Genomic DNA, 26,987 nt, shown 5'->3' on the forward strand with positions numbered 1-26,987 from the left:
TTTACTCTATGATTCATCAAACCATATGAGCGTTTGGAGAAAGTTGGGCCAATGACTTATCTATTAGCTTTGCCTTCAAATTTAGAGCACATTCACAATGTGTTCTACATTTCAATGCTTAGGAGATATCAATCTGATCCATCGCACATTATTTCCCTAACACAAGTTGAAGTGAGACAAGACCTGACTTACAAGGAAGAACTTATCAGAATCCTTGCCAAAGACATTAAGGAACTGAGGAGCAAGAGAATACCGTTAGTGAAAGTTTTGTGGAAGAATCATTTTATAGAGGACGTGATATGGGAACCCGAGGAAGATATGCAGTTTTAATATCCACACCTATTCTATTTAAGTAGATTTTGAGAATGAAATTTCTTCTTAGTAGGGGAGAGTTATAACACCATAAAATATGTGTTATAAGTTTCAAGTTTATTCGAATGGGTTTAGAATAATTTTCCCTTATTATATAAAACTTTGAACCCAAATGGATTTGATTTGGGCTTGAGATGAGCCCAATAAGCTTAAAAATGATGCTTTTATCATGAATCAAGTGAGGAGGGACTAAGTGGGAAATTAACCCATTTATTTGAATCAAAGCTAAAACCCATTTATGAAACATGATCTCATGTTTGAAACATTTTACCTCTTTGCCTCCAAAAGTTCATCTTCTTTCTCTCTACTCTTTGCCTCTATTACACTTCTAGAACAAGAAAAATTCAAAACTTTAAGAAATTTAAGCATCCTTTGTGAATTCTAAGGTAAGATTCACAATCTACATCATTCAAGCTTTCATTCAGACCCACTTTTGCAAGATTTGGCTTGGTTACCCAAAAATGGGTTTTAGTGGGGTTTATGAAACTTTGAGTTCAAGCTAGTTTTGTGGGATTTGGATGACAAGGAAATTTTTTAGCTTCTTTGTAAGTCTTAAAATGAGTTAAAAACCCATTAAACCTATTTTGATTACTACAAGAGCAAGGGGAGAGCTCAAAATCTAGATGCAAGGAAAATATAGTCACTTGGGTGATTTGGAGACATTTTTCAGCAAGCTAGCATCAAGGTAACACAATTCTAACTTTTCCATACCACATGTAGGTCATTAAATGCTCATGAATGGTACGTTTTGTTCATGAAAGCAAGCTAGAGTAATTTCATGGTAAATTCCGTACTTATTGTTTGAAAGCATGGAACTTTAGGTCATCAGTATCTGTTCTAGAAGAACAATATTGATATTGTTCTTCGTGAAAGGCAAGAACATGGTAAATTTAAGGGCAATATCAATACTCTCTCAAGGGGTATCGATACTCGTGGTCTAGTATCGATAATCAAGGGGTAGTATCGATACTGGTGGTAATTTTCAGATTCCAGTAGCCTAATTTGGTTTTGATACTCAATGAGTATTGATACCAAGGGTAGATTATCATACTCCCCATAGGAGTATCGATACCAAGGCATTTTTCATAACATTGAAGCTATTTTTGTTATCGACACCCGATATGAGTTTCGATACCCAAGGGTTAGTATTGATACTGTGCCATTTTGGGCAATTTGGTTCGTTTGGTTTGGGGGTTCAACCTTGGGGGTTTTGAGTTGTATAAGCTTCAATATTCAATACAAGTGAAAACAAACAAGTTAACTAAATTCTCGCCTAGAAATCAAGCAAGTTAGGATGACATAAGATTTTTGTTTGTATGATGCTCGGGACACGATCAGAACACCCTAGTTACTCTAGCATTATGATTGACAAGTGTTTATTTTGTGCTACATTTTATGACTAAATACTCCTTGTTTGTTCATTATTATTGTTGATTTGAGAATTTTTACATGTTTTCTGTGCAGGGCAATATCTTCTGGAAAATGTACTTAAAAGACTTGAAAAAATACACTTTTCGTTATGGAATCAAGGCTAAAACAGTGGGCATGAACTTGGGTAGGAAATGCTATCGTGGTAGTGAGTCAACAACTTCTAAAGTTCCAGTCAGCGATTCTAGAAGATGGATGGACGACTATAGCACTTCAAGCATTTTAAATTCAAGTTTAGGAATTATCTTTTTAGGATTTATCTTTTGTATTTTCTTAGGATTATTTTTAGCATTTATAGGTTTTCGAAGGCTATAAATACCCTCCTAGGGTGAGCCTGAACAATAATCACTCGAATCTTGAAGTTATTCATTTTTGTTTTTATAAAACTTCTTTCTTTTTCTCTTACTCACATTTCGTTATTTTTACTTTAAAATTATTATTTGAAAATGCTAAGTATGATTTTTTTCATGCTTAGCTAATTTTGTTTAAGCCGAGGGCTAAAGTAATGACTCAATTCCAACGTGAGAATTGAAAGAGTACTCGAATAACTTCAAAAAATCTCTCTCGATTTTTCGCTCTTATTTTCAAAAATCAAAATAATTTTCAAAACCAAAGATTGACGTTGGTAAAGATGTTGTTGCGATTAAATGTTTGGGAGGAATGATCGACTTATTGAGAGAACATTCAACTTCCTAGGAACACACTTAGCAAATTGATTGCTAAGAGGGGATTGAGATTGGAATATGTTATTATTTAAACAACATAATCTGAGTTGGTCTTTTACGAACTTAATTGGTTCTAGGTCTACAACAATTGATGTTGATTAGATTAATATACAAAGCTAGAGACAAAGGTTGCACTTGGGTATTAGGTATACAAATCATAGTCACAAGGATTGATCCTTGTATATAAGTAACCGACGTGAATCTCGAAGTAAAAACCATTTTCGATGATCCAAGAAAACTGAGTCAAATCGACAACCTAATGCTGATTTTACCATATTTAACTTACTTCTTTTAAATCTTTTTTTTAATCTTCTTATTTTCGTATTTTACTTTGTTTTATTATCTTCACCTATAAACCCCCTATTATCACTAAAAAATTACTCCATCCACTTCCTAGCTTAGAGATTAAATCAAACATAAATCATAGAGTTTCCTTATTCTCTGTGGTATCGACCCTTACTTCTCCTTTACTACGTTTAATTTTCTTTAAATATTATTTGAGAAGAAAAGAATATTTTGACAAAAAAATGATCACGTCAACGACGATCGTCCTCTGTTATAAATATCTGGACATTGTCTGTTTGGTATGCATCTGATTCATGTAAAATTTCGGGTCTTACTGGTACGCATCCAATGCACGTAAAATTTTATTATACGCTATGCTCGAATAGGTTCAGGATGTGAGTTTTCGACGCACCTAAAATTTTAGTGTGCAAGTCACTATAGGATCGTTGAGGATCTTATCGCATCAATACATTCCAGACCAGACAATTTACAAAGAATGTCTTGAGTATAGTTAGAAGGCATGTATTGATATGGACCTTTTATTATTCGAGTTATAACTCTATTTTGATTTAAACTCAATGGTTGTATTTTGTATGTATTTTGGAGACTCCCATATTTTGTAAACTCTGAATTGAATTTTGTTTATATTATGATGGTTGATTTTGATGTTTATAAATGTTTAGAAAAGAATTTTTTGGGTTAACCATTTTGGTGGTCCCGTGTAGCATCGTAATCTATAGATCTTCGGGTCAGACTGGATTAGGGTGTTACAAAAACTGAATGTATTTTTCTTGTTCCTCTGGATGATGAGGGGAAGCCCTAGGTAAGTCCCGCGTTCAACACCCTCTCAAATCCCCAAAATAGAAATGATGAGTTCCATTTCACTATGCGACCAAAATAAATCAATGATTTTTCAAGGTTGACCTTCTGTCTCGATGTCCTTTCATACTGGTTAAGCACCAATTTGAAACGGCAAGCCTTTTATTCTGAATTCTTAATAAACATGAGACTGTCATCCGCATATAGAAGATTATTAATTCTTGGCCCTCGTAAGCTTGCTCGTACCCCTTTAGTATGACCTTGTCTCTATTCCTTGAGCAATTCAACCGAAAGCCATTGGGTGCAAGAAAGAAAGAAATAAGGGGACAATAGGCCCCCCCTGTCTAAGACCTTCCTCAAGGCAAAAGAAACCTGATAGGTGACCATTAATTCTCATACAATAAGATACAATGGTTATGCATTTCATATTAAGGTTAAAAAAGGCATATAGAAACCCAAACGACACATCACTCCATAGATAAAGCTCCACTCAACCCGAGTCATAAGCATTTTCCATGTCAAGTTTGATAGCGACCCCTTTATTAGGTCCATTCCTAGATCCTTTTAAATAATAGAACAGTTCATGTGCCACAAAACAATTATCATAAATAAGAAGCCCTAGAACAAAGGCACATTGGTTCTCTGACATACAAAGTTGCATAAAAGGCTTAAGACGATTCACAATAGTTTTTGAGACCACTTTGTAAATGACAGAACAAAGACTAATAGGGCGAAAGTTTTTCATATGAACAGGATTGTCAATTTTAGGAATAAAAACGATAAAATTATTGTTGACTTCATCAAAAATAACAGTCCCATTAAGCAAACCAAGACACAGAGATAAAATGTCATCACGTAAAACATGCCAGAAGAAACAAAAGAATCTAGCAGGAAACCATCGATACCGAAAGATTTTTTAGGGATAATTTGGAGGAAGGCTACGTGGACCTCCCCTACTGTAAATTCTTTGCAAAGGGTAGCATTGATCTTTGGGGTAATCTGCAGCTCTATGGTATTCAAGATCAACTCTGATGTCCTGGTTCTGGAAGACCTAAAAAGTATGGTAAAGAAATTGATAGCCACCTTAAAAACATCTTCAAGATCATCCTTACATTATTCTTGATCGTTACGGATCCCCCGTACCTTGTTTTTTCCTACTTCCGTTAGCTTAAGGAAAGAAGAACTTTGAGTTTCGGTCACCCTATTTCAGCTATTTAACTAGTGATTTTTGGAGCCACATAATCTCTTTTTTTTTATCAAGAATGTCGTTTAATTCAGCTCGGACATTCACTAGATTTCCATGTTGGGTGCAATAACGGGGGTGGAGGAAAGTTTGGAGATCCGCTCTTACAGCTAAGATTTCTTGGCTTTTTTCAATGTTCATGTGTTTCTGCATGAGTTAAATTTGGCTCCCAAAACCCTCATTTTATCAATCCTAGACCCTTGTTAATCATACCAAGTGAATTGGACAATCTGTATATATTATTCTTCCTATGTCCAATAATTTTCAAAGTGGAAACTTATATTTCTCCCACCACCTCGTCTCATCTCCATACACCATAGCGAGCTAAGAAACTCTAGCATGATCAAATTCACTTGTAAGCACTGTAGAGACAAAGATGTTAGGGAATGTTGTTAACCAATCTCTTGAAGCAATAAAACGATCCATTCGTTCTCGAATATGTTTATACGCTTGATTTCCAAAGAAATAAGTAAACTACCCACGATGGGGTCTAACGTCATGGAGCCCATTTCGTTATAGAGATTCTTTGAAACATAGGAGTTCCCTCTCAGATTTCTTTCTCCTTTCCCACCTTCTCAATTTTGTTTTTTAATGTGAAGAAGAGATGGAACGTTGTTTCTGGAAGAACAAAAATAGATCTGCTTACTAAAAATCAGAAATGCTACAGTTTTTAAAGCAAAAACACAATATGATCCTAAACTTTCTCCATGTTTAGAGATCATGAATAACATAATAACTACTTCCTAAAAAATAGGAAAAACTTTGACACAATCAACTTAACAAACAAACATTAAAACGTGTGGACTTGTTTCAATCCTGAAGCAGTCTTCTAACACTTTTCCTTGCTTTAAGAGCTGCAACATCAAGTTTTGACCTCAAAAACTCGAACGTGCAAGCAAACAATGGTTTGGTTAAAATGTCTGCAACTTGATCTTCTGTTTTGAAGTAGACAAGAATCATATCTCCATGATTTTGTACTTCTCTTAGGAATAATAACTTGATGTTGAAATGTTTAGTCTTCCCATGAAACACAAGATTATGAGAGACAGCAATAGCAGCTTGGTTTTCAACAAAGATCTTTGTGCATTCCTTTTGCTTTAGATCAAGATCAAGTAAAATCTTCCTTAGCCATAAAGTTTGATTAACAGTAGCTGTTGCAGCAATAAACTCTGCTTCGGCAATGGATTGAGCTACAATTTCTTGTTTCTTTGAGCTCCAAGAGAAAACACCTGAGCCAAGAGTAAAACAGTAGCCTGAAGTGCTCCTCATATTATCAATGGAACCTCCCCAGTTACTGTCAAAAAACCAACCAACTTGAACTCCTTGCACCTTTTGAACTTAATACCAAAATTACTTGTGCCTTTGACATATCGAATCACTCTTTTGATATCCTTAAGATGTAATTCACTTGAACAATGCATGAATCGAGACAAAATACTTACAACATTCAAAATATATGGCCTTGTTCCATGAGATACATCAAGCAGTCAAACTCGTGAAATATCCTTCATCAACTTTGTCAGCACCATCTTCTTTGCACAACCTCTCCCTTTGATTCATTGGAGTTATTGTTGCCTTGCACTCTTCCATTTGAAACTTCTTTAGTATTTTCTTTGCATATTTTTTTGACAGATAAAACCTTCACCTTGCCCTTGCTTAATCTCCATGCCAAGGAAGTAGAAATAAACCTGAGATCTGCCATTTCAAACAACTTCATCATCTCTTGTTTGAAATTTTGAATATGATCTGTATTATTTCCTGTAACCAGTAGGTTATCAATATACAGTGAAAAAATAAGAATGTCAGTACCATTGTGCTTGACATACAAGGTTGTTTCTGATGGACTTTTCACAAAACTAAAGTTCAGCAAATGTTCATCAATTTTACTATACCAAGCTCTTAGAGCTTGTCTTAGACCATAAAGGTCCTTTTTTAGAAGATAGACTTTATCTACTTCACCTTCCTTCAAAAATCCTTGGGGCTGCTCCACATAAATTTCTTCCTGTAAGACACCATTTAAAAAGCCGATTTGACATCAAACTGGAACACTTTCCATTCCTTTTGTGCAACTATTGCAAGCAGTAACCTGATTGTGTCCAATCTAGCAACAGGAGCAAAATTATCAGAGTAATCAACACCAAAGATTTAGGCATACCCTTTAACCACAAGCCTAGCTTTGTGCTTATTGATCGAGCCATCGGCGTTAAGCTTGGTTCTAAACACCCACTTAACTCCAATTACCTTCATGTCTTAAGGTTGTCCACAAGGATCCAAGTCTTGTTTTTCTCTATCATTGATAGCTCCTCCTCCATTGCAGCTATCCACCTTTGATCTTTTTTTGCTTCGACATAGTCGGTAGGCTCATACACAGCTATATTGCACCTTTCATAAATATCTAAGAGCAACATTGTTCCTTTCATGAGAGCATTATCCACTGTTTCATTCTTCCAGTCATCTTCTTCGTCAATGCTTGAACCAGAAAACTTGTGATTTAGCTCTGCCACAGCCTGGCCCTTCTTTTCTACATCATCCTAGCTCCACTCTTCATCCTCCACAAAGTGAACATCTCTGCTAATAATAAATTTCCAATTTGTGGCTGGAAAATTTTATAGACCTTACTGACAGTACTATAGCCTATAAAGATACCTGGTGAAGCTTTCCTATCAAGCTTGTCACGCTTGCTCTGTGGAACATGAGTGAAACACAAGCAACCAAATACTTTAAGGAACTTCAGAGATGGTTTGTAACCATACCATGCCTCAAATGGTGTATGTTCCTTCACTGCATTTGTGGGAAGTCTGTTTTGAAGAAACATAACAGTATTTGATGCCTCTGCCCAAAACTTCTTTGGAAAATTCGTTTCATGCAGCGTGCATCTTGACATTTCCATGATGTATCTATTTCTCCTTTCACTAACTCCATTTTGTTGAGGTGTGTAAAGAGCTATAAGTTGATGCTCTATGCCTGAATCTTCACAAAACTTGTTAAATTTTGCGGAAGTATACTCCTTCCCATTGTCAGACCTTAAAATATGAATTTTGTAGCCACTTTCATTCTCAACTTTTGCTTTGAATTTCCAAAAATACTTGAGCTACTTCTGATTTAAACTTGAAGAAAAATATCCAGCACATTCTTGTGAAGTCATCAATAAAGGTAATATAATAGAGACTACCTTTTAAAGAAGGTGTTCTTTGAGGGCCTGAAAAATCCGTGTGCATGAGCTTTAATTTGTGAGTGGCTCTCCATGTTGACTTCGAAAACGGCTTCCTTTTTTTGCTTTCCAAACTGACATGCTTTACATTCTTGAGATTGGATCACTAAGTTTGGGAACATCAAGTGCCAACTCCTTCTCTCTTAGTTGCAATAGCCCTTGATGATGATAGTGTCCGACTCTCTTATGCTAAATTTGAGTGACATCTTCTTTGAGTGAAAAAACATATTGTTCCTCCTGTAAAGGATTGAGTGAAAAAATCTTTCCTTTCATTTTTACTTTGAAGATATCTTGATTAGTTGCATCCTTAATCAAGCAATATTCATCTTCAAAAATAACTTTAAAGCCTTTTTCAATTAGTTGGCCCATAGTCAATAGATTTTGGTCAATTTCAGGAACAAAGAGAACATCTTGTATAAGTTTTGTACCTACATAGCTTGCAATCGCAATAGTCCCCTTTCCTTTGACAGAGATATAGTCCCCATTACCAATTCTAACTTTGGTGATGTTAGTTGGCTTCAAATCTCTAAACAACTCCTTGTCATGAGTCATATGGTTGGTACAGCCATTATCAATCAGTCAGCTTTCATTTGATTCACTTCCCAAGAAATATGTAGCGACAACATTTGATCATCTTCCTATTGATCTGCAACTTTAGCTTCTTCCTTTTGCTACTGATTTTTGTTTCTTCATATGTTAGCTTTGTGCCAGGTTTGATTGCATTTGTTGCATCTTGCATCAGCTCTCCTCTAACATTTGAAAGGGGGATGACCCTTTTTATTGTAGTGATGACACAGAGGATACTCCTTATTCACACCTGGTTTTCTGTTTCCAGTCATGGTCTTGCTCTCTGTTGTTGAGTTTTCTCCTTTTGTGTGAGGCTGCTTGAATTTATGCTTCCTATTCTTGCCATTATTGTGATACTTGGCTGCTAGGGCTCCTTCAATAGTTCATTCTTGTCTCATTGTACGCCTCTGCTCTTGTGCTTGCAAGGCACTCAAGAGTTCTGCCAGAGGAATATTGAACAAGTCCTTGGTATTATCCAAGGTGGTAACAGTAGCCTCAAATTTTTCAGGCAATGCTATAAGGATTTTCTCCACAATCCTCAAGTCTGCCAGAGATGATCCCAACAAACGGAATCGGTTTGTTATGCTGAGAAATCTTTCAGCATACTCCTTGACTGTCTCAGTTTCCTTCATCTTTTGTAACTAAAAATCATGAACTAAATTCAGCACCTGCATCCCACGAATTCTCTCATCTCCTTCGTACTCAGCCTTGAGATAATACCATATCTCCTTTGTTGACTTTAGAGACATAATTTGGGTAAAAATGGTGGCTAAAACTGCAGTAAAAAATAGGGTTTTGCCTTAGCTTTTTCATCTTCTTTTCCTTATGTGCTTTGATCTGAGCCAAAGTGGGATTGACTGGAATTTCTAGAACTATGTAGTCCTCTTCCACTGCTTCCCAAAGATCCAAAGCCTCCAAATACGTCTCCATACGAACTGCCCACATTTGGTAGTTTTCTCCATCAAACACCGGTGGAGAAATTGAAGAAAAACTTGCTTCAACTTTCATGGCGTGTCAAAGTCACTCACATGTCCCTTAAGAAAAGATCTCTGATGCGAATTGTTTTTTGTTAATGTGAAGAAGAGAAGGGACATTTCTTCTTGAAGAACAAAAACAGAATTGCTTACTAAAAATAAAAAACATTACAATTTTTAAAGCAAAAACAAAAAACTAACCACTAATAATATGATCCTAAACTTTCTCCATGTATAGAGATTATGAATAACATAATAACTACTTCCTAAAAATAGGAACAAACTTTGACACAATCAACTTAACAAACAAACATAAAAACGTGTGGACTTGTTTCAGTCCTGAAACAGTCTTCTAACACTCATAATGAGATATGATTATGTTAAAATCGCCTCCAAGCAACCAAGAGAGTCGGGACCTATTCCAAATCTTGTCATTTAAGGCCCAACTCTCATATTTCTCTCTCTCTCTCTCTCTCATGTTGCTTGCACCATAGAATCATATAAACCATAACTTCTCTTCATTTTTCTCCAAGATAGCATCGATATGCCAATATAAGGTTCACCAGCTTCAACCACTAGATTACCCATCATGTCAGTCATCGATCAAATATCATCAACTTTATATTTTTTTATAAACATGTTTCATTGAGAAAAACCATATTTGGAACATATGACTTCACTAGTCGCTTTAATTCTCAAAACGTCGAGGGGTTCCCCAGCCCCCGACAGTTCCAAACCAAGATAATCATGGCTCTCGATGGGGTTGTATCACAGCCTTCGTCGTTGGAACAATGGAAATGGTCAATGGTTTTAAATATAACTTGCCTTCATCTTCTCTCTACTTTTTTGAGCAGGATGTTTCATAGCTGTTGGGTTTAACCCCTCGAGATTTCCTTGTAGAGAGCATTTCACTATCTTTCCTCTTTCCAACACGGTTTTACCTTGTTGAATTTCCTCTTGTAACTTTTCTTCATGATTCGATGTGATTGTTCCCTCTTATTTTTTGCCCTAAACATTTTCTTCTCTGATGTTATCCTTGTTCTCAAAGGCAAGTGTTTTTCCCTCGCCCCTTGCTTGGTCAATCTTCTTGAGCCCTCTTATTTTTCTGGAGAGAAAAGAACTATCAGATTCAGGTGACACCATTAACCATTTTCCATAGTTTGATTTTATGCTTTCAGCCACTTCTTTTGATGGGCTAAGATCTTTCATATGTCATATAGTGCCACATCTAACACAAAAATTGGGAAACCTCTCATACTTGTTAATCCTTACCCTAGGTATACCGTCTGCTTTTTTCTGAGGCTGATAAAATGTCTTAATGGGATAGTATTATCCTCCACTCGAAGTCTAAGATAAACTTCCAATTTTTCATTTTTTTCTCGTATGTCGACTACCAGTATCTTCCCTATAATGTACCCCAATCTCTCTCCATCTTGCTTATTCATCTATCCCAAAGGTACCCTATAAATCTGAAGCTATATTGTAAGAACCTTAAAGTTATATTCATCAAGACTTAAGTTATCATCATATTCATTCAAAGCCAACCAGTCGTCATTAAATAACCATGGAGCCCTTCTGAAGACCTCTTGTTTGTCGACTTTAGTATTAAATTCGAATAAGAGCATATTTTTGTGGGGCACCCTACATTCTAAGAGCTTTAACATACCCTAAACAACTTTAAAGACCTTGATGATCGTCTCTCCATCTATTGGCTTGGGAGAGAAATGTTTGTATTGATTTATTTCTTTCCTCCATCATCTGGGTCTGCCTTTTGGAGGTCATGGTTTTCAATGAGCGTGGCTTTCTCTTATGTGAAGTGAACGTCCTCCATGAGATTAAGAATTTCCTTTACCATCTACGATCGTAACTTTTTCTGATGGCAACAATGAATGTACCTATTTTCCCCTTGAAATTGAGATATTTGGGTTAGGAGAAGAGACTTTAGAAAAATCCACATGGGATAAATACAATTTCTTGTGTGTTATTTGATCTGCACACCGCTTGAAAAATTATGGCTCGTCCCAAAAGTAGAATCTTGCATCGTGCCTAAATCTCTTATTTCTCTGGTTGTTCATGTCATAAGGCAAAATAGCACTAACTAGAAAATTAACAATGTCAGTGTACCAAAGAATTGTTGTGGCGTATAAGATTTTCTCATAATGAAATTCTTCTTAAATTTCCAAATTATCATGATATTTTGAATTGTTCTCTAGCCTGGAATGATAATCAACAACTTGGTTCTCAGTATCTTTCCTATCTACAATCTCTAAGGTTAATCGCAAGAGTAGTATCCACCTAATAAGTCTAGGTTTGGCATCATTCTTATTCATTAAGTATTTGATAGCTGAGTGATCAGTATGAATAATAACTTTCAAATGAAAATATCACGACAAGTAATTCTTTCTTAGTAGTGGTATATTTAAGTTGTGCATCATTCAATGTGCATCTAGCATAATAGATGACATGAAATATTTTACCTCGGTGCTGCCCTAAAACTGCCACCAAGGCATAATCTCTTGCATCACACATCAGCTCGAATGGTAGCGTCCAATCGGGGGAACAATAATAGGTGTTGAGATAAGGCTCTGCTTCAACACTGTAAATGCACCAAGACAAAATTTATAGAACATAAAAGGCTAATTTTATTGCAGCAAGGTGTACAAGGGCTTGGAAATTTTGGATTAGTCCTTAATGAACCTCCTATAGAAACCATTGTGTCCAAGAAAACTCCTAATGCCCTTGACAGATGTTGGTAGAGGTAACTTCTCAATCACCTCAATTTTAGCTTTATCAACCTCAATATCTTTGTGTGAAATCTTGTGGCCTAATATAACGCCTTCAGTCACCATGAAGTGACATTTTTCCCAATTTAACGCAAGGTCAGCCTCTTTACAACACTTCAGAACCTTCCTCGGATTTCCAAGACATTTTCCAAAGTTGTCTTTAGAGACGGAAAAATCATCTATGAAAATTTCTAGAAAATCCTAGACTATGTTAGAGAAAATGGATTGCATACAACATTGAAATATTGTTGGAGCATTACATAGACCAAAGGGCATTCATTTAAAAGAATAAGTTCCATAAGGACATGTCTAACCCGCAAAGTATTAGATATTAGGTAAATCACCCCCAGTGTCAAGCAACTTGATAATTTCTTTCATGACCACTTTTTTCATGACAGGGTTTAGCCTTATTTGTGGCACTATGAAATTACAATGATATTTTTCTAGCGGAATTTTGTACATATAAATGGTTGAACTTATCCCCTTCAAATCTACCATAGTCTAACCCAATAGTTAGAAAACTTTGTTTGTAGTAAGGTTGAAGACTAGAGGAGATAATCATCAATAATGTTTCATTATCACCCAAGTAAGCATATTTGAGATGTTGTGTTAAAGTTTTCAACTCTAATGTAGGCACATATTGCAATGAGGGCTTAGGATGAGTAAATTCAACAAAATCATGAGGTTCATAGCACAAATCGGGTCTAGCTTAGAGTAAGCTAGACTGATGTACCTCCAAGGGAAATTTCTCAATCTTCTCTTTGTTTCCTCTTCCAAGATCTCTTCATAATCATTTAGTTGTATGAGATTGTTGTGGAAATATTGTTTTACTTCCCCTTCTATCACTGAGTTCATTTCCAAAATGCTCTGACATTCCTCAGAATCATCACATACTTGAGAGAATGAAAGAAATTCATGGTCATATTCTAATCAGCTACTCACATAGTGAATTCACCCTTCTCACAATCAATAAGGATGTAACATGTGGCTGGGAAAGGTTTCCCCAAAATTATGAGTGCATTGGCTTCAACCTCACAATCAAGTATAAGAAATTTGGTTGGGAACAAAAATTTATCCACCCGCACTATGACATATTTGATATTTCCCTCGGGACAAACATGGGATTGATCGGCTAATTGCAAAATAACAGAGGTAAACATGGCATTTCCTATCCCCAACTTCAAAAATTTTGACTTGGGTATTAGATTCACAATTGATCCAAGGTCACACAATGCTTTCCTAATATAGTTGTCTCCTATAGAATAGGGAATAATGAAGCTTCCAGGATCTTTTTGCTTTAGCATCAGTTTTCTCAATGCTGAACGAAATTCATTCATTGTGTCAATTGTCTCAAACTTCTTGATTTTCTCTTCTTGGTAACAACTTCCTTGAGAAATTTGGCATAAGTGGGCATTTTTTCAATGTCCTCCAAGAGTTGGACATTGATATAAAGTTGGTCAGGAATGTCAACGAATTTATTAAACTGAATATCATCATTGTGCTTCTTCAGTCTTTAGGGAAGGGTGGTGGGGATCTGACTTCTTCTACTGATAGTGTGGGAACAACTTTTGTTGTGGCATTTTTGTTTACTCCCTCAGTATATTCACTTATTGTGCCCTCATCGTTCTCCTTCTCCTTGAGAATCTCTTCTTGCACATCTAGTTCTTCTTGCACATTCATAAGGGTGGATTCATCTTTCTTCTTTCCCCTAAACATGTCTTTTTGATTAATTTGGTGCCACTCCTTAGTGTCAGTACACTACATTACTCCTTTCTATGAGGTTTAGTGACTTTAATATCACTGGGAAGATGACCTGACTGACATTCTTGTAATATCATGACAATTTGGCCAACCTAATCCTCCAAAGCTAGCGGAGATGTGTTGTGACTTTGCAACAATGTTCCTTGATTCTTGATAGCTACTAAATGTTCTTGCAGCATAGTTCTTATGCCTGCTATAAATTCTTGCATAGTAGCCTCTAGAGAACTTGTATTCGATGAAATGTTGCCCCATTGGTAGAATTATGCCAAGGCATATTTGTTTGAAAACCATGGGGCTCGTTTACATTCTGTTGTCGAGCGAGATGACTAGATTATTGGCTCCTTGATTCCCTCATGAGAAATTTGGGTGTTGACGCCATCCTAAGTTGTAGGTGACTGAGTAAGGGTTTTTTTTTGTTGATTTGATTGTAATTCCCCACAAAGTTGATCTTGATTTTCAGGGCATTCACTTTTTTGGTGGCATAACAGATATGAAAACTAGACACTTTTACTTATTTCACCTTATTGGGATGTTGCAAGTTTTTCAACATATTTGTGGTAGTTGAGAGTTGGGCGGACATTGAGTCCTTAGCATCTGCTCAAATTTCCTTGGTTCCCTCTTTCCTATTCCACGCCTTGAAGAAGGAAATCGGTAATCATTATTTGCAATCCTATCGAGAATGTCAAAAGCCTCCATAGGTGATCTGTTTAGCAAAGTGCCATTTGTCGAGGCATCTAACATCATCCTAGTGGGTGCATTGAGTCCATTGTAAAACATCATAACTTGATTCCAATCTTGAAATCCATGATTAGTATACTTGTAAAGAAATCCCTTATAGAGGTCTCATCGCTCATGCATTGATTCGTCATCAGCTTGACAAAAAGATGCTATGTCATTTCTGAGTTGAGTGTTCATGTTTGGCGAATTATACTGCATCAAAAAACTTTTGTATAGATCAGCCCATGAATCTGTTGAGCCTGATGGGATTTCACACAACCAAGCCCTCGCTCGGTCATGTAAAAAATATGGAAATAATTTAAGCTTCAAGACATCTTCATGCACTCCTTCTTGCTTAAAAGAGTCACAAACTTCCAAGAAAGCACGAATATGTTATCTGGCATCTTCATGAGGCATGCCACTAAATTTTCCTATTGAGTTCAACATGTTGAACATGATTGGTTTAAGCTCGAAATAGGCTGTGTAGATCTTGGGTGCTACTATCCTTGGATTGAGATCATCCAAGATAGGAGTTAAGTGGTCTCAGATAGCTCTAGGAGGAATACAAGTCTAGCATTCTGATTTGTAACATCATTTGGATCTGCTAGTTCTTGCACTTACGATACTTCTTGATTTTGAACACTGTACATGGCTCTATTATCACGTTGAGCACATCCTTTTTTGGTCATGCAGTGGCAAAGCCTGAAAAAGAAAAACAAAGAAAACAACAAGTAAAACTATACTAGAAAAAAATGAATAAAAATAAAAATTCTATAACAAAACTGTTAAACTTCCAATTGACAATCCCCGTAAATGGCACCATAAACTTGTTGCGTGTTGTGAGTACTATAAATTAGACGTAAATTATGTGCAAGTACACACAGTCAAGTTAAGTTAAAGCATGAATACTAGCTAATCTAATTATAGTTAGTGTGGTGGTATGCACAAATGACAATGTGATGGCAAAATGGAATGTGTGTTAAAGGGGTTTAATGATATTGTGGGAATGTGATGCCAATGTGGCAGTGTAGCAAATGAAAATGTCATGACAATTTAAGATGCAATTGAAATATAAATAACTGAAAATATCAAAGAAAATGAGTTGAGACAATAACAACAAACAATAAACCATATTTCCATATACAATGGGGTAAGGGAGAGGTAGGGTAATAGGTTGCCCCCAACGGCAGGTTGAGAGCAGCTTCCGTGGAAGACCTCCGGCAGTCAAAAATTAAAAATAAAGATAAAATACAATGCATGTATAAATAAATAAATAAAGATAAAATGAGTTGAGAATTCACAAATAAATAAGCAGACTTAATAATCTTCACACAATAAGCTACTATAGGAATGAATGGTGGGTTACTAAGGAATCCTAAGCCTTACCTCTCAGAATGATTCAAGATTTTATGGCCTATTTGCTCGACAGAGTTTACTAAGAGTGTCCCTATGCAATCTCTAGTCATGGTACCTGACAGATAAAAATGTTATGGAAAATCCTCTCGGTCTGAACAACAACATCTAACCTATCGAATAAGCTCAACTCCTATTAGTATTTGAAATACAACCTTATTTTCTCTTGACTAGTAAAGTTGGATTAGGCTCTAGTTATTAGATAAACCCATTGCTCATGTTGACCTTCCCTTTATTTCTCTTGAACACTAACATCTTTAACCTAGTTTCTCTCAACACCTAAGTAATATGCTTAGGAAATGGACACTCTCATGTCTCCTGCAATCCAAAGTAATTTAGCACAATGAGCAAAACAAATAGAATAACATAAAAACCTCAAATCATTCATTAAAAAAAAGTTTAATCATCCATGAGAAACCCACACCAAATAAAGTTTAGTTCATGGTGGGTTCGAAATATCCAAGTGAATAAATCATTCCATACAACCCAAGTAATTGAAAGAAAAATGAAGCATAAGGGTGGAGAAAACTCTGAACGTGTGTTGTCAGTTGCTCCTCAAACCACCATGAACGACACTTTAGCGGGCTTTCTCCTCTCGAACGTCTAGCTCGACACTCCTTGAGTTTGACTTTGGAGAAACCCTTGAAAAGATTAAAGGTGAAAGAAAGTTGAGAACTTTCATCCGCCTTTTCTTAGCTCACTCTTTCCCTAAAAGAATTCTCTATCATTTTAGTGGCCACCTTTTCTATTTATACTAGGGGAATTCCTAGGTTTTAGTGCAAAAATTCCAATAGTAGCATAAGGTACATTCCCCTCACGTGAATAAGGTGCAAAGGTGGTAGTGGTACCCTCTAATGTGGTTAGCAGCACACAACACGTGATTCCTGTATAGCTGGCAGTTCCTACAAAAATATCTTCTTCAATTTATCTTTTTGTGTGCACAGGAGTAATCCCAAATTGCTTTGGAAAATCGCCTTTGTTTACCATCTGGAAATGCAATGGCAATTATCCATGCTTACCCTTTTCTTCATCAACCTGCACATCATCAGCAAAACACAACATTCCCCGTAAAATAACATTATTTACAAAATAATATGCCACGACAAATCTAAACCACGAAAGGCAATTATATATTCCTAAATTCATCTATATGAACCTATATGTGCTTTAATATAGTCAATAACTTAAGTGAAAATGCCTTAAATATAGCATTTTTACGAAGTTATTAGTGGGCTTTCTTGTAACCTCATACAAGCCATCAATACCTTCATATCACGTCCTTTCCTTTGTCTTTTTGGCATAGAGACATGCAAACCCTAATCAGATACATTAAAATTTTATGTCTCATTGGGTCCGTACCTCCAACCATCTTGGAAGGATCATAATTTCCATATGGCTGCGGGAAGGTTGTATTTCAATAAATGACGCCGATTATTGGGACATGTGTTTATCAGAGGGTACGAGAAATCTCCATAGTCTGGGGATAAGAAGATTTTTTGTTGACTGGGTCCAGTTTCGTTATCCTAATTGACGTATCGTAGGGGGCTACGCGGTTCATACTTAGGTAGGCCTCTTCCCCAAGTTATAGGAACCATGTAAAACCACTTATCTGCTCATCGATTTTCATTTACCATATCAGTGTCTCCAAGAATAGTGCACAACGCTTGCCCGATGTTTCTATTACTAATCATACAAGACTTTCTTTCAGCGATGAGAAACCATCTAAAAACCACCTAGATCTACATTGATTCTTCCCTTAATCACTTAAGATCCATTATCCAGTAGGCTCTCACGATATGGTTTCATTAATTCTCTACCATGATAGATTAGCCAAACCACAACCAGTACCGAAGTTGAATCTTGCACATCGAGCATAGTTTAGTATAAAGACCATGCCTATGTTTAGAGAGATTACTTTTGGTATTGTCCTTACAGTATAGGGGTCTATCAGAATGGGAGAATCTAGACACCTTTTTCTTTTGAACCTCCTTCTTCACGTATATAACCTTCTTCAAATCATTCTCCTACTCAAACCTAAATTCCTTCTATGAATCCACAAAGAACCAATACCTTGCATTCTAAAAGGCCTTAAAGAATAGACCTTAATGTCTACAAAAGGATAGAGAAGTTCACTCTACAAACTAGAAGCTGTCGAGAGTTGGACTTGAATCCAATTACCATGGAAATTTTGGACAATATAGAATCTTCTTCTAGTAAAAAACTTATTCCCCTTGTTTTTACTGATGATTTACCTATTGCTCGAAGTAAAGGTGTAAGAAAGTGTAATGCTCATCCTATACAAAAGTATGTTGCTTATAGTCGTTTGATGCTTGCTTTCAAGGATTTAACAACAAGAGTTGATAGTACACCGGTTTCAAGGATAATAGAAGAGGCTCTAGGTGATCCTAGATGTAGAAAGGCAGTGGAGAAATAGATGAGGGTCCTTGAAAAGAATGAAACTTGGACTTTGACATATTTTTTTAAGGAAAGAAACCAAGGTCGGGATAGTTATCTGTCAAAAGAATTAATCTTGATCTTTTGACAGAAACTGTATGCTTGGATGTAAACCAGCAGTAACTCCAATGGAATCTAACTTGAAGTTTAAAAAAAGATAATAAAAGTGTTCTTGTGAGTAAAGAAAAGTACCAGCGTTTGTGGGTAAGCTGATTTATTTATCTCTAACAAGTCCTGACATTGCTTTTTCAGTTAGTATTGTTAGCCAACACATGAATAACTCAATAGAGGAACACCTTGATGCAGTACATAAGATTTTATGGTATTTGAAGACAACTCAAGGATTTAGTTTGTTATTTAAAAAAATGAAAAAAAATTAGTTAAAGTTTTCACCGACTCAAGCTGGACAGGTGGACTCACTGACTGAAGATTAACGAGTGTGTATTGTGCCTTTTTATGGGGAACTATAGTTACTTGGAGAAGTAAGAAGCAATTTGTGGTTTCAAGAAGATAATACAAAAACTGAATATCGAGCTCTTGCTTTAGGACTTTGTGAGGGAATATAGTTACAAAAAATGTTGTCCGAACTAAAATTAAAAGGTTGTAAATAGTTCAAGTTACAATCTGATAGTCAATATGCTATCAGTATTGCAAGAAATCATGTCAAACATGATCACACTAAACATGTGGAGATATATAGGTATTTTATCTCGGTAAAAGTCAGCAGTGGAGTAGTTCAACTCAACTATGTTCCTACAAAGCATCAATAGGAAGATATCCCTACTAAAGCTCTTCCAAGACCAGTTCTAGATGATTTTTCATCCAAGCTGGGAATATTCAATATATACTCAGCTTGAGGGGGATTGTAGAATATTAACATGCAAAATAGCAATAGTTTAGATTAACTAGAGTTCTATCTTACTTGATTTAGTAGTTTAGATTAACTAGAACTCTATCGTATTTGATTTAGTAGTTTAAATTAATTATAACTTTATCTTGGAATAATTGTAGTTGAATTCAAACACTTATACTTTACCTATTTAAATGAGGCTTGTTTTCTTTCAATGTATAAAAAAATTAAGAGTATCACTTTGATCTCTGTTCTTAGATCCCTAATTTCTATAGTTCGGGATGCCATTGTCGACGATTCTCTCACCCCTCCAAGGAATCGATTAGAATAGACAAATAAAGATAGGAAGCTTGCCCAACCCAATGCCAAAGCCATGCATATTCTCTTTTGTGCTCTTGTCCCGAATGAATATAGTAAAGTATCTTCATGATCTAATGCTAAGGCGATTTGGGAAAAGTTTGAGGTATCCCAAGAAGGAAAATCCAAGTAAAAAAGTCTAAGATTGACATTCTCACACTCAACTATGAGAACTTTAAGATGAAGCCCAATGAAGACATAAAGACAATGTCTGATCGATTTACTTCAATAATCAACTAGTTGAAGAACTTTGGGAAAGTCTATCCCAATGAAGAAATAGTGAGAAATATGCTTGACTCATTGCCCATAAATCGGGAAAGGAGAACAGCTAGCATAGAAGAAGCCAAAGATTTGGAGTTGTACACCCTCAATGAACTTATCGGTTCTTTACTCACTCATGAGGTGAGAATCGCCTTCAAACCCACTAACGAGAGTAATCAAGACTCAAGTGAATTGGTGGATAAAACATAAAGCTCTTTAAAATATTCACAAGATTCATGTCTTCTAAAGGAAAAGAAGTTAAGCATGATTTGAGTAAGAAAAAGGATCCCCTGATATGCTTTGAATGCCAACGAATGAGACATGTCAAGTATTATTGTCTACTTCTAAAGAAGAAAGGGTCAAGTAAAAAGAAGGCCTTTGTGGTTACTTGGAGCGATGAAGATAACTCCAAAGATGAAGATGAAGTAGCCAATCTATGCCTCATGACCATCGAAGAAGATCAATGGTAACTTCTAACTCTTGTGATTTAAATTCTTATTCATTTAAAGAGTTACAATATGTATATGATGAGTTGTAATTGGAATTTGAGACCATGAATTCTAAATATAAGAAATTAATTTCAAAATTTAAAGTTGTAAATGATTTGATTTTGAAAGAAAAATTTGATTTTGAAAAACCAAATGAAATTTTGTAAAATGATTTTGAGCTTTCAAAATAAAAAATCAATGATTTAGAAAAAAAAATTAATTTGAAAGTAATGCTTGAAAGCTTAACAAAGGAAAAGAAATTGATTTATCAAAATAATTCATCGTGTTTAAAAATGACAAAATGCTCACATTGTCATTTTCATGGTCAGAGAGAACATACTTGTCCTTCAAAACTTCTAAAACCATTTGAAATTAGAAAAGTATTGGTTCCCAAGGGAACAAGAGACTTTTGTACTAACATTCAAGGATCCAAAGCAATTTGGATACCAAAAGCTATATAAATGCCTCTAATAGGTGTGTGAGAGCAATGATGACAAAATAGAAGAAATTTAATTGCTCTATCCACACAAAATAAGGAATGGGTAACCTCTACACTTAATGTTTTTTATTTTGCATAATTGGTTGCCTATTTTGTTTTATGCATGCATGAGTTTTTTTATCATAAACGATTATATGTTGTTTTTCAATCTCATGTATTTAAATGTGTTATGGTGAATATTTTAAAGTTATAATGATTTTTTTATTTTTTTCATCACAATGATTTTTGGTCGAATATGTTTTCAAATGTTTTTTCTTTTAGAAACTTTGATTTTTGACCTTAAATTTAAATGTTTATGCATGTGGTTTTAATGTAAATTATGTCTCTTTAACAATTGATATCAATTTTTCAAATGCATAACTTTTTTGGATACCTTTATGCATATAAACTTTAATGTCCCTTGTTAATATTACATAAAGTAGAATAAACTTAGATATATTGAATTTCACGTGTTACTAACATGTTTGTTTATCTTTGTTGAAATTCAATAGTTTCAAGTGTCAAGCTTTTAAAGTCAATTTGTTTTGGAATGCATTTTTTTGGGGGGTTTATTTTTGAAATGGTTTTTATGTTAAAATTTCTACTACCCTCCATTTTTATTTTAGAACCTAAATGTTTGAATTACTTTTCATATAACAAAAAAGGGGGAGAAGTATACGCTTGAAAAATTAAAGTTTAAGAATGAAAAGGGGGAGCTTTAATATTTTCCAAAAAATTCTATTTTTCATTAAATGTTTTATTAAGAGGGAGTTTTGTCAAAATCATTTTTCAAATGTTTTTGTTATATAAAAATTGAGAGATTTTTTAACATGTTTTGATATAACAAATTTAAGGGAAATTTTTTTGGACTAAATTGAATTTATTCAAAATTTTCAAAAATAATTTAAAGTCCATAAAACTTGAATTTGAACACAAAACATTTTTCTGGATGAGAAGTATCGATATTATCCTTACAGTCTTGATACCACATGAATAATATCGATATTGTTCTTGTAGTATCGATACCCAAGGTAAGGGAAGTATCAAAACTCTCATGGCAGTATCGATATTCCCTATTGGTTTTAAATGTGTTCAGATTTCAGTATGCAAAATTTGTACCGTTACTCAAAGTAGTATCATGACTACTATATAGTAGTATCGATATCGTATCACTGGTATCGATACCCCAGCCCAATGTTCAAAAAAAGACTAGTTTTTATTTGTGCATTATCATTAATCGAAGCTTGAGTACCGATATTCCCTGGTCTGGGCAGATTTTTTTGCAAAAAATTATTCCCCAACGACTCCAAAACATCCCAAACAGCTAGAAAATCATTCCAACATATAAAAAAGTTGAGGATACATAAAGATAGTTACAACACCTATCCAAGCAAACCACATTAAGAGAAGAACTTTTAAAATCCTATTTTTCCTTTTCTTTTTACATATAGTATTTTTTGTGAGCTTAATTTTTAAACACCTACCTTTTAGAGGTTTATATTATTTACATTTATTTATCCTTTTGTAAAAAGAGTTTGGTTCTAGTTTAGCCGTTGAAAACTAGGGAATTGTAAAAGGTTACTCTTGAGCCTAGAAAAAGAAATAACAAATTAGTGAACTTGTTAGAAATCTTTAGTGTGGAGCTAAGGTAGTGGATGTAGACTTGGTTTAGAAGTCGAACCCCTCTAAATCGTTGTGTAAATTTCTTATCCTTTCTCTCCATACTTCTATTTTTTTGTCAATTCACCCCCTCTTGGCAAATTTCCGGTTGATCGGTAGAGCTACGAAAAACCCAACAACGATGAAAAAAATTATCTTGGTTTTAATCCCTAAAATGGAGGATCCACAGGTTATAGAACATTTGCGGACTATTAGCCTCTGCAATGTGTTGTATAAGATCGTGTCTAAGGTTATGGTTAAACGTTTGAAGTATCATATGAGTTGTTATATTTGTTGAACCTATATTTTGATATAACAAAAAAGGACAAAATATTTTTGGACTTAATTGAATTTGTTCAAATAATTTAAAATTTTCAAAGTCCACAAAACTTGTAAAATATTTTCAAATATTCAATTTTTGGAGTAAAGTTTCGAAACCCCTTTTAAGGTTTTAAAACCTCTAAGGTAGAATGCTCAAAGTTTCAAAAATTTCAGTCTGGTTTCGAAATCCCCATGTACCTGGTTTTAAAAACCCCTTCCTCATTTCAAAATCCCCTATTCCAATGGTCACTTTTTGAAAGAGAGTGTCAAAACCCCATCTAGTGGTTTTGAAATCACTGTGCAGAAATATTAAAATTAAGGGGATTAAAGGCTTTAACAGCTCCAAAACATGCCTAACAATTAGAAATGGTCACAAGCTCATTCCATCATATAAAAATAACCGAAATACACTTAAAGAAGGTTACTACACCTATCCAAGCTTAGAAATCAAGAGAAAAGAATTTTCATTCTTATTTCTTTAATTTTTTTCTTGTTTACAACCGTCATTTTACTATAAAAATAATTTTGGCTTCTTAAATAGAAAGGAATAGGTAGTATAGAGAAGCAGGGTCGATCCACAGGGACTGTGGTGTTTCTGATTTAGTAAAATTGTTTCTTGATTTTATGAGGAGATAGAATTCCAGGTAAAGTTGAAAAGATTTAATAAAATAAAAGATAATAATAAATAAAAGGGAAATTAATAAAATAAAATAAAATAATAAATAATAGTAGTGAAATAAAAAGAGGTTTTTAAAATAAAATAAGAATTAAATAAAATAATTTAAAGAGATTGAGATAAAGAGAAACTTATAGTAAAGCCTTAGACTTCAACTTCGTCTCAATTCCTCAGATCATCGAAACGGATCTCTACTTCAAGATTCAAGTCAGCTTACTAGGACAATTTTTTGTGTCGACTCAGATTATGTTGTTTCAACAATAACTTATTCCGATCTCAGTTTCCTCTTTCTTCAACTCTTTTATCACACTTCATCAACCTTGATGGGAATGGTAGTGGTGTAATTTCATGAGAGGAAAGAGAAGGATGTGAGTCAGACGTACCTTGTATTTCTGAAGGTGGTGTGTCCTCTTGTTCTTTCTGATGTGCGGCTTTTTCTGCTGAAACTTCGGGTGAGATAATTATTCCACTTCGGAGTGTGATGGCACTAACATTCTCTCTCGATTTTAACTCCATTTGAGAATGTAGTCTTCCTTGTGATTCCAATTTTCCCACATTTTGAGCTAGTTAGCTTACTTGGTTATATAATTCTTGAAGATGTGTTTCGGTTCAGTTTTGGAATTTTTCCTGGGATGCAATGAACTTTTCTTGTGAAACTGTTAACTTTCGTATGAGTTCCTCCAATGATGATTTTTGTGTTTGCTATTGAGGAGGAGATCTTGGTTGATAAGTTGGTATTTGATTTACCGCATAGCTGAAGTTTGGGTGGTCTTGCCATCCTGTATTATAAGTATTGTTGTATGGGTTGTATTATTTTTGTAGAAGACCTGGAAAGTTCCCTACGACATTGATTTTTGTATTGCCTCCTTCTTGTATCAGTGGGAAACAATCCATTGGATAGTCTAGCTCTGTGCATATCTCACATGCTCTTATTGCTCTAGATTTTCCTACAACAAGTGAATTAAGTACTTCAATTAATTTATCTAACTTATTTTCAAGGGAAAATGTATTTATCTCTTGAACTCGTCAGTTGGGTTCACTTGAAAACTATTGAGAGTTGGCTTCCATGGTTAGAATCAATTCCCTTATTGTTGTAGGGGTCATGTTGATTAATGATCCTCTACTGCGGCATCTACCATCTTCATTTCTATTGGAAAAGGCCTTCATAAAAGTATTAAAGTAACGTTTGCTCACTTAATCAGTGTTGCGGACAACGTGCACAAAGCCTTTTAAATCTCTCCCAATAGTCATAAAGACTTTCTTCGCCCTTTTTTTAAATGGAAAGAATGCTCATTCCTAACTGGCTTGCTTTAGCTGCTGGAGAGAACCTGTCAAGAAAAATTATATTCATGTCAGCCCATGAATTAACTAAATTTGGAGGTAAATAAAATAACCAATCTTTAGCCAAGTCGGCTAAAGAGAAAGGGAAAGCTCTTAGTTTATTTGATCATCGTAACTCCCTGTGATTTCATGCTAATGCAAACCATGTGGAATTCCAACAAGTATTGTACGGATCTTCAGTGGAAAGCCGTGGAAAGTGGGAAGAATATGAACGAGTCTTGTATTTAATTGGAACGGAGTCTCGCCACTAGGAAAGTTATTCATAATGGCGTCTGATTGACAAGTTGTGGCTAGCTCTCGGATCATTTGTTCTTCTTCTATTATCGGGATTTGATATTCGTTGTATATGTCTGCTTCAGAGTTTGTCTCCAAATTTAATTCTGCTTCTGAACTATGCTCTTATTCTTCTTGTCTTTTTCTCTGTTCTCGAAGCGTTTGTACTTGCAACGGCGCCAATCTGATACCGTCGTTTTGTTATAAAAAATTTTGGCTTCTTAAATAGAAAGAAAAGGTAGTATAGAAAAGCATGGTCGATCCACAGGACTGTGGTGTTCTATTTAGTAAAATTGTTTCTTGATTTTAGAGAGATAGAATTCCAGGTAAAGTTGAAAAGATTTAATAAATAAAATGGATAATATAAAAAAGAAATTAATAAAATAAAATAAATAATAGTAGTAAATAAAAAGAGGTTTTTAAAATAAAATATAAGAATTAAATAAAATAATAAATAATTTAAAGAGATTGAGATAAAGAGAACTTATAGAAAACAGCCTTAGACTTCACTTCAACTCAAATTCCTCAGATCATCGAAACGTATCTTTACTTCAAGATTCACATCGCTTACAGGACAATTTTTGCTGTCGACTCGATTATGTTGTTTCAACAATAACTGATTCCGATCTCAGTTTCCTCTTTCTTCAACTTTTTATCACGCTTCATCAACCTTTATAGGAATGTAGTGGTGTAATTTCATGAGAGGAAAGAGAAGGATGTGAGTCAGACGTACCTTGTATTTCTGAAGGTGGTATGTCCTCTTGTTCTTTCTGATGTGCGGCTTTTTCTGCTGAAACTTCGGGTGAGATAATTATTCCACTTCGGAGTGTGATGGCACTAACATTCTCTCTCGAGTTTAACTCCATTTGAGAATGTAGTCTTCCTTGTGATTCCAATTTTCCCACATTTTGAGCTAGTTAGCTTACTTGGTTATCTAATTCTTGAAGATGTGTTTCGGTTCAGTTTTGGAATTTTTCCTGGGATGCAATGAACTTTTCTTGTGAAACTGTTAACTTTCGTATTTCCTCCAATGATGGTTTTTTTGCGTTTGCTGTTGAGGAGGATCTTGGTTGATAAGTTGGTATTTGATTTACCGCATAGCTGAAGTTTGGGTGGTCTTGCCATCCTGTATTATAAGTATTGTTGTATGGGTTGTATTATTTTGTAGAAGACCTGGAAAGTTCCCTACGACATTTATTTTTGTATTACCTCCTTCTTGTATCAGTGGGAAACAATCCATTGGATAGTCTAGCTCTGTGCATATCTCCATGCTCTTGTTGCTCTAGATTTTCCTACAACAAGTGAATTAACTACTTCAATTATTTATCTAACTTATTTTCAAGGGAAAATGTATTTATCTCTTGAACTCGTCAGTTGGGTTCACTTGAAAACTATTGAGAGTTGGCTTCCATGGTTAGAATCAATTCCCTTGTTGTTGTAGGGTCATGTTGATTAATGATCCTCTACTGGCGGCATCTCCATCTTCATTTCTATTGGCAAAAGGCCTTCATAAAGTATTAAAGTAACGTTT

General features: G+C 35.0%; 1 protein-coding gene across 1 annotated transcript; it reads right to left on the minus strand.

Annotated features, from left to right (window-relative positions):
* Positions 1–9,033: 9,033 nt before the first annotated feature.
* LOC120114433 lies at positions 9,034–9,658 on the minus strand. Its single transcript, XM_039135358.1, has 2 exons — positions 9,371–9,658; positions 9,034–9,291 (listed from the first exon to the last, which is right to left on the minus strand). The coding sequence occupies exons 1-2, from the start codon at positions 9,656–9,658 to the stop codon at positions 9,034–9,036; spliced, it is 546 nt and encodes a 181-aa protein (XP_038991289.1).
* Between the last annotated feature and the right edge of the window lie 17,329 nt (positions 9,659–26,987).

Source organism: Hibiscus syriacus, unplaced genomic scaffold (assembly GCF_006381635.1).
Source record: "Hibiscus syriacus cultivar Baekdansim isolate YM2019G1 unplaced genomic scaffold, ASM638163v2 tig00110223_pilon, whole genome shotgun sequence".
NCBI classification, from domain to species: domain Eukaryota; kingdom Viridiplantae; phylum Streptophyta; class Magnoliopsida; order Malvales; family Malvaceae; genus Hibiscus; species Hibiscus syriacus.

Bases quoted from the DNA above. Each gene is read 5' to 3' on its own strand.
- LOC120114433 (XM_039135358.1), bottom strand. From the start codon at position 9,658: ATGAAAGTTGAAGCAAGTTTTTCTTCAATTTCTCCACCGGTGTTTGAT. The intron at 9,292-9,370 runs GTATTATCTCAA...CATGATTTTTAG, and splicing joins AAGTCAACAAAGGAGATATG to TTACAAAAGATGAAGGAAAC.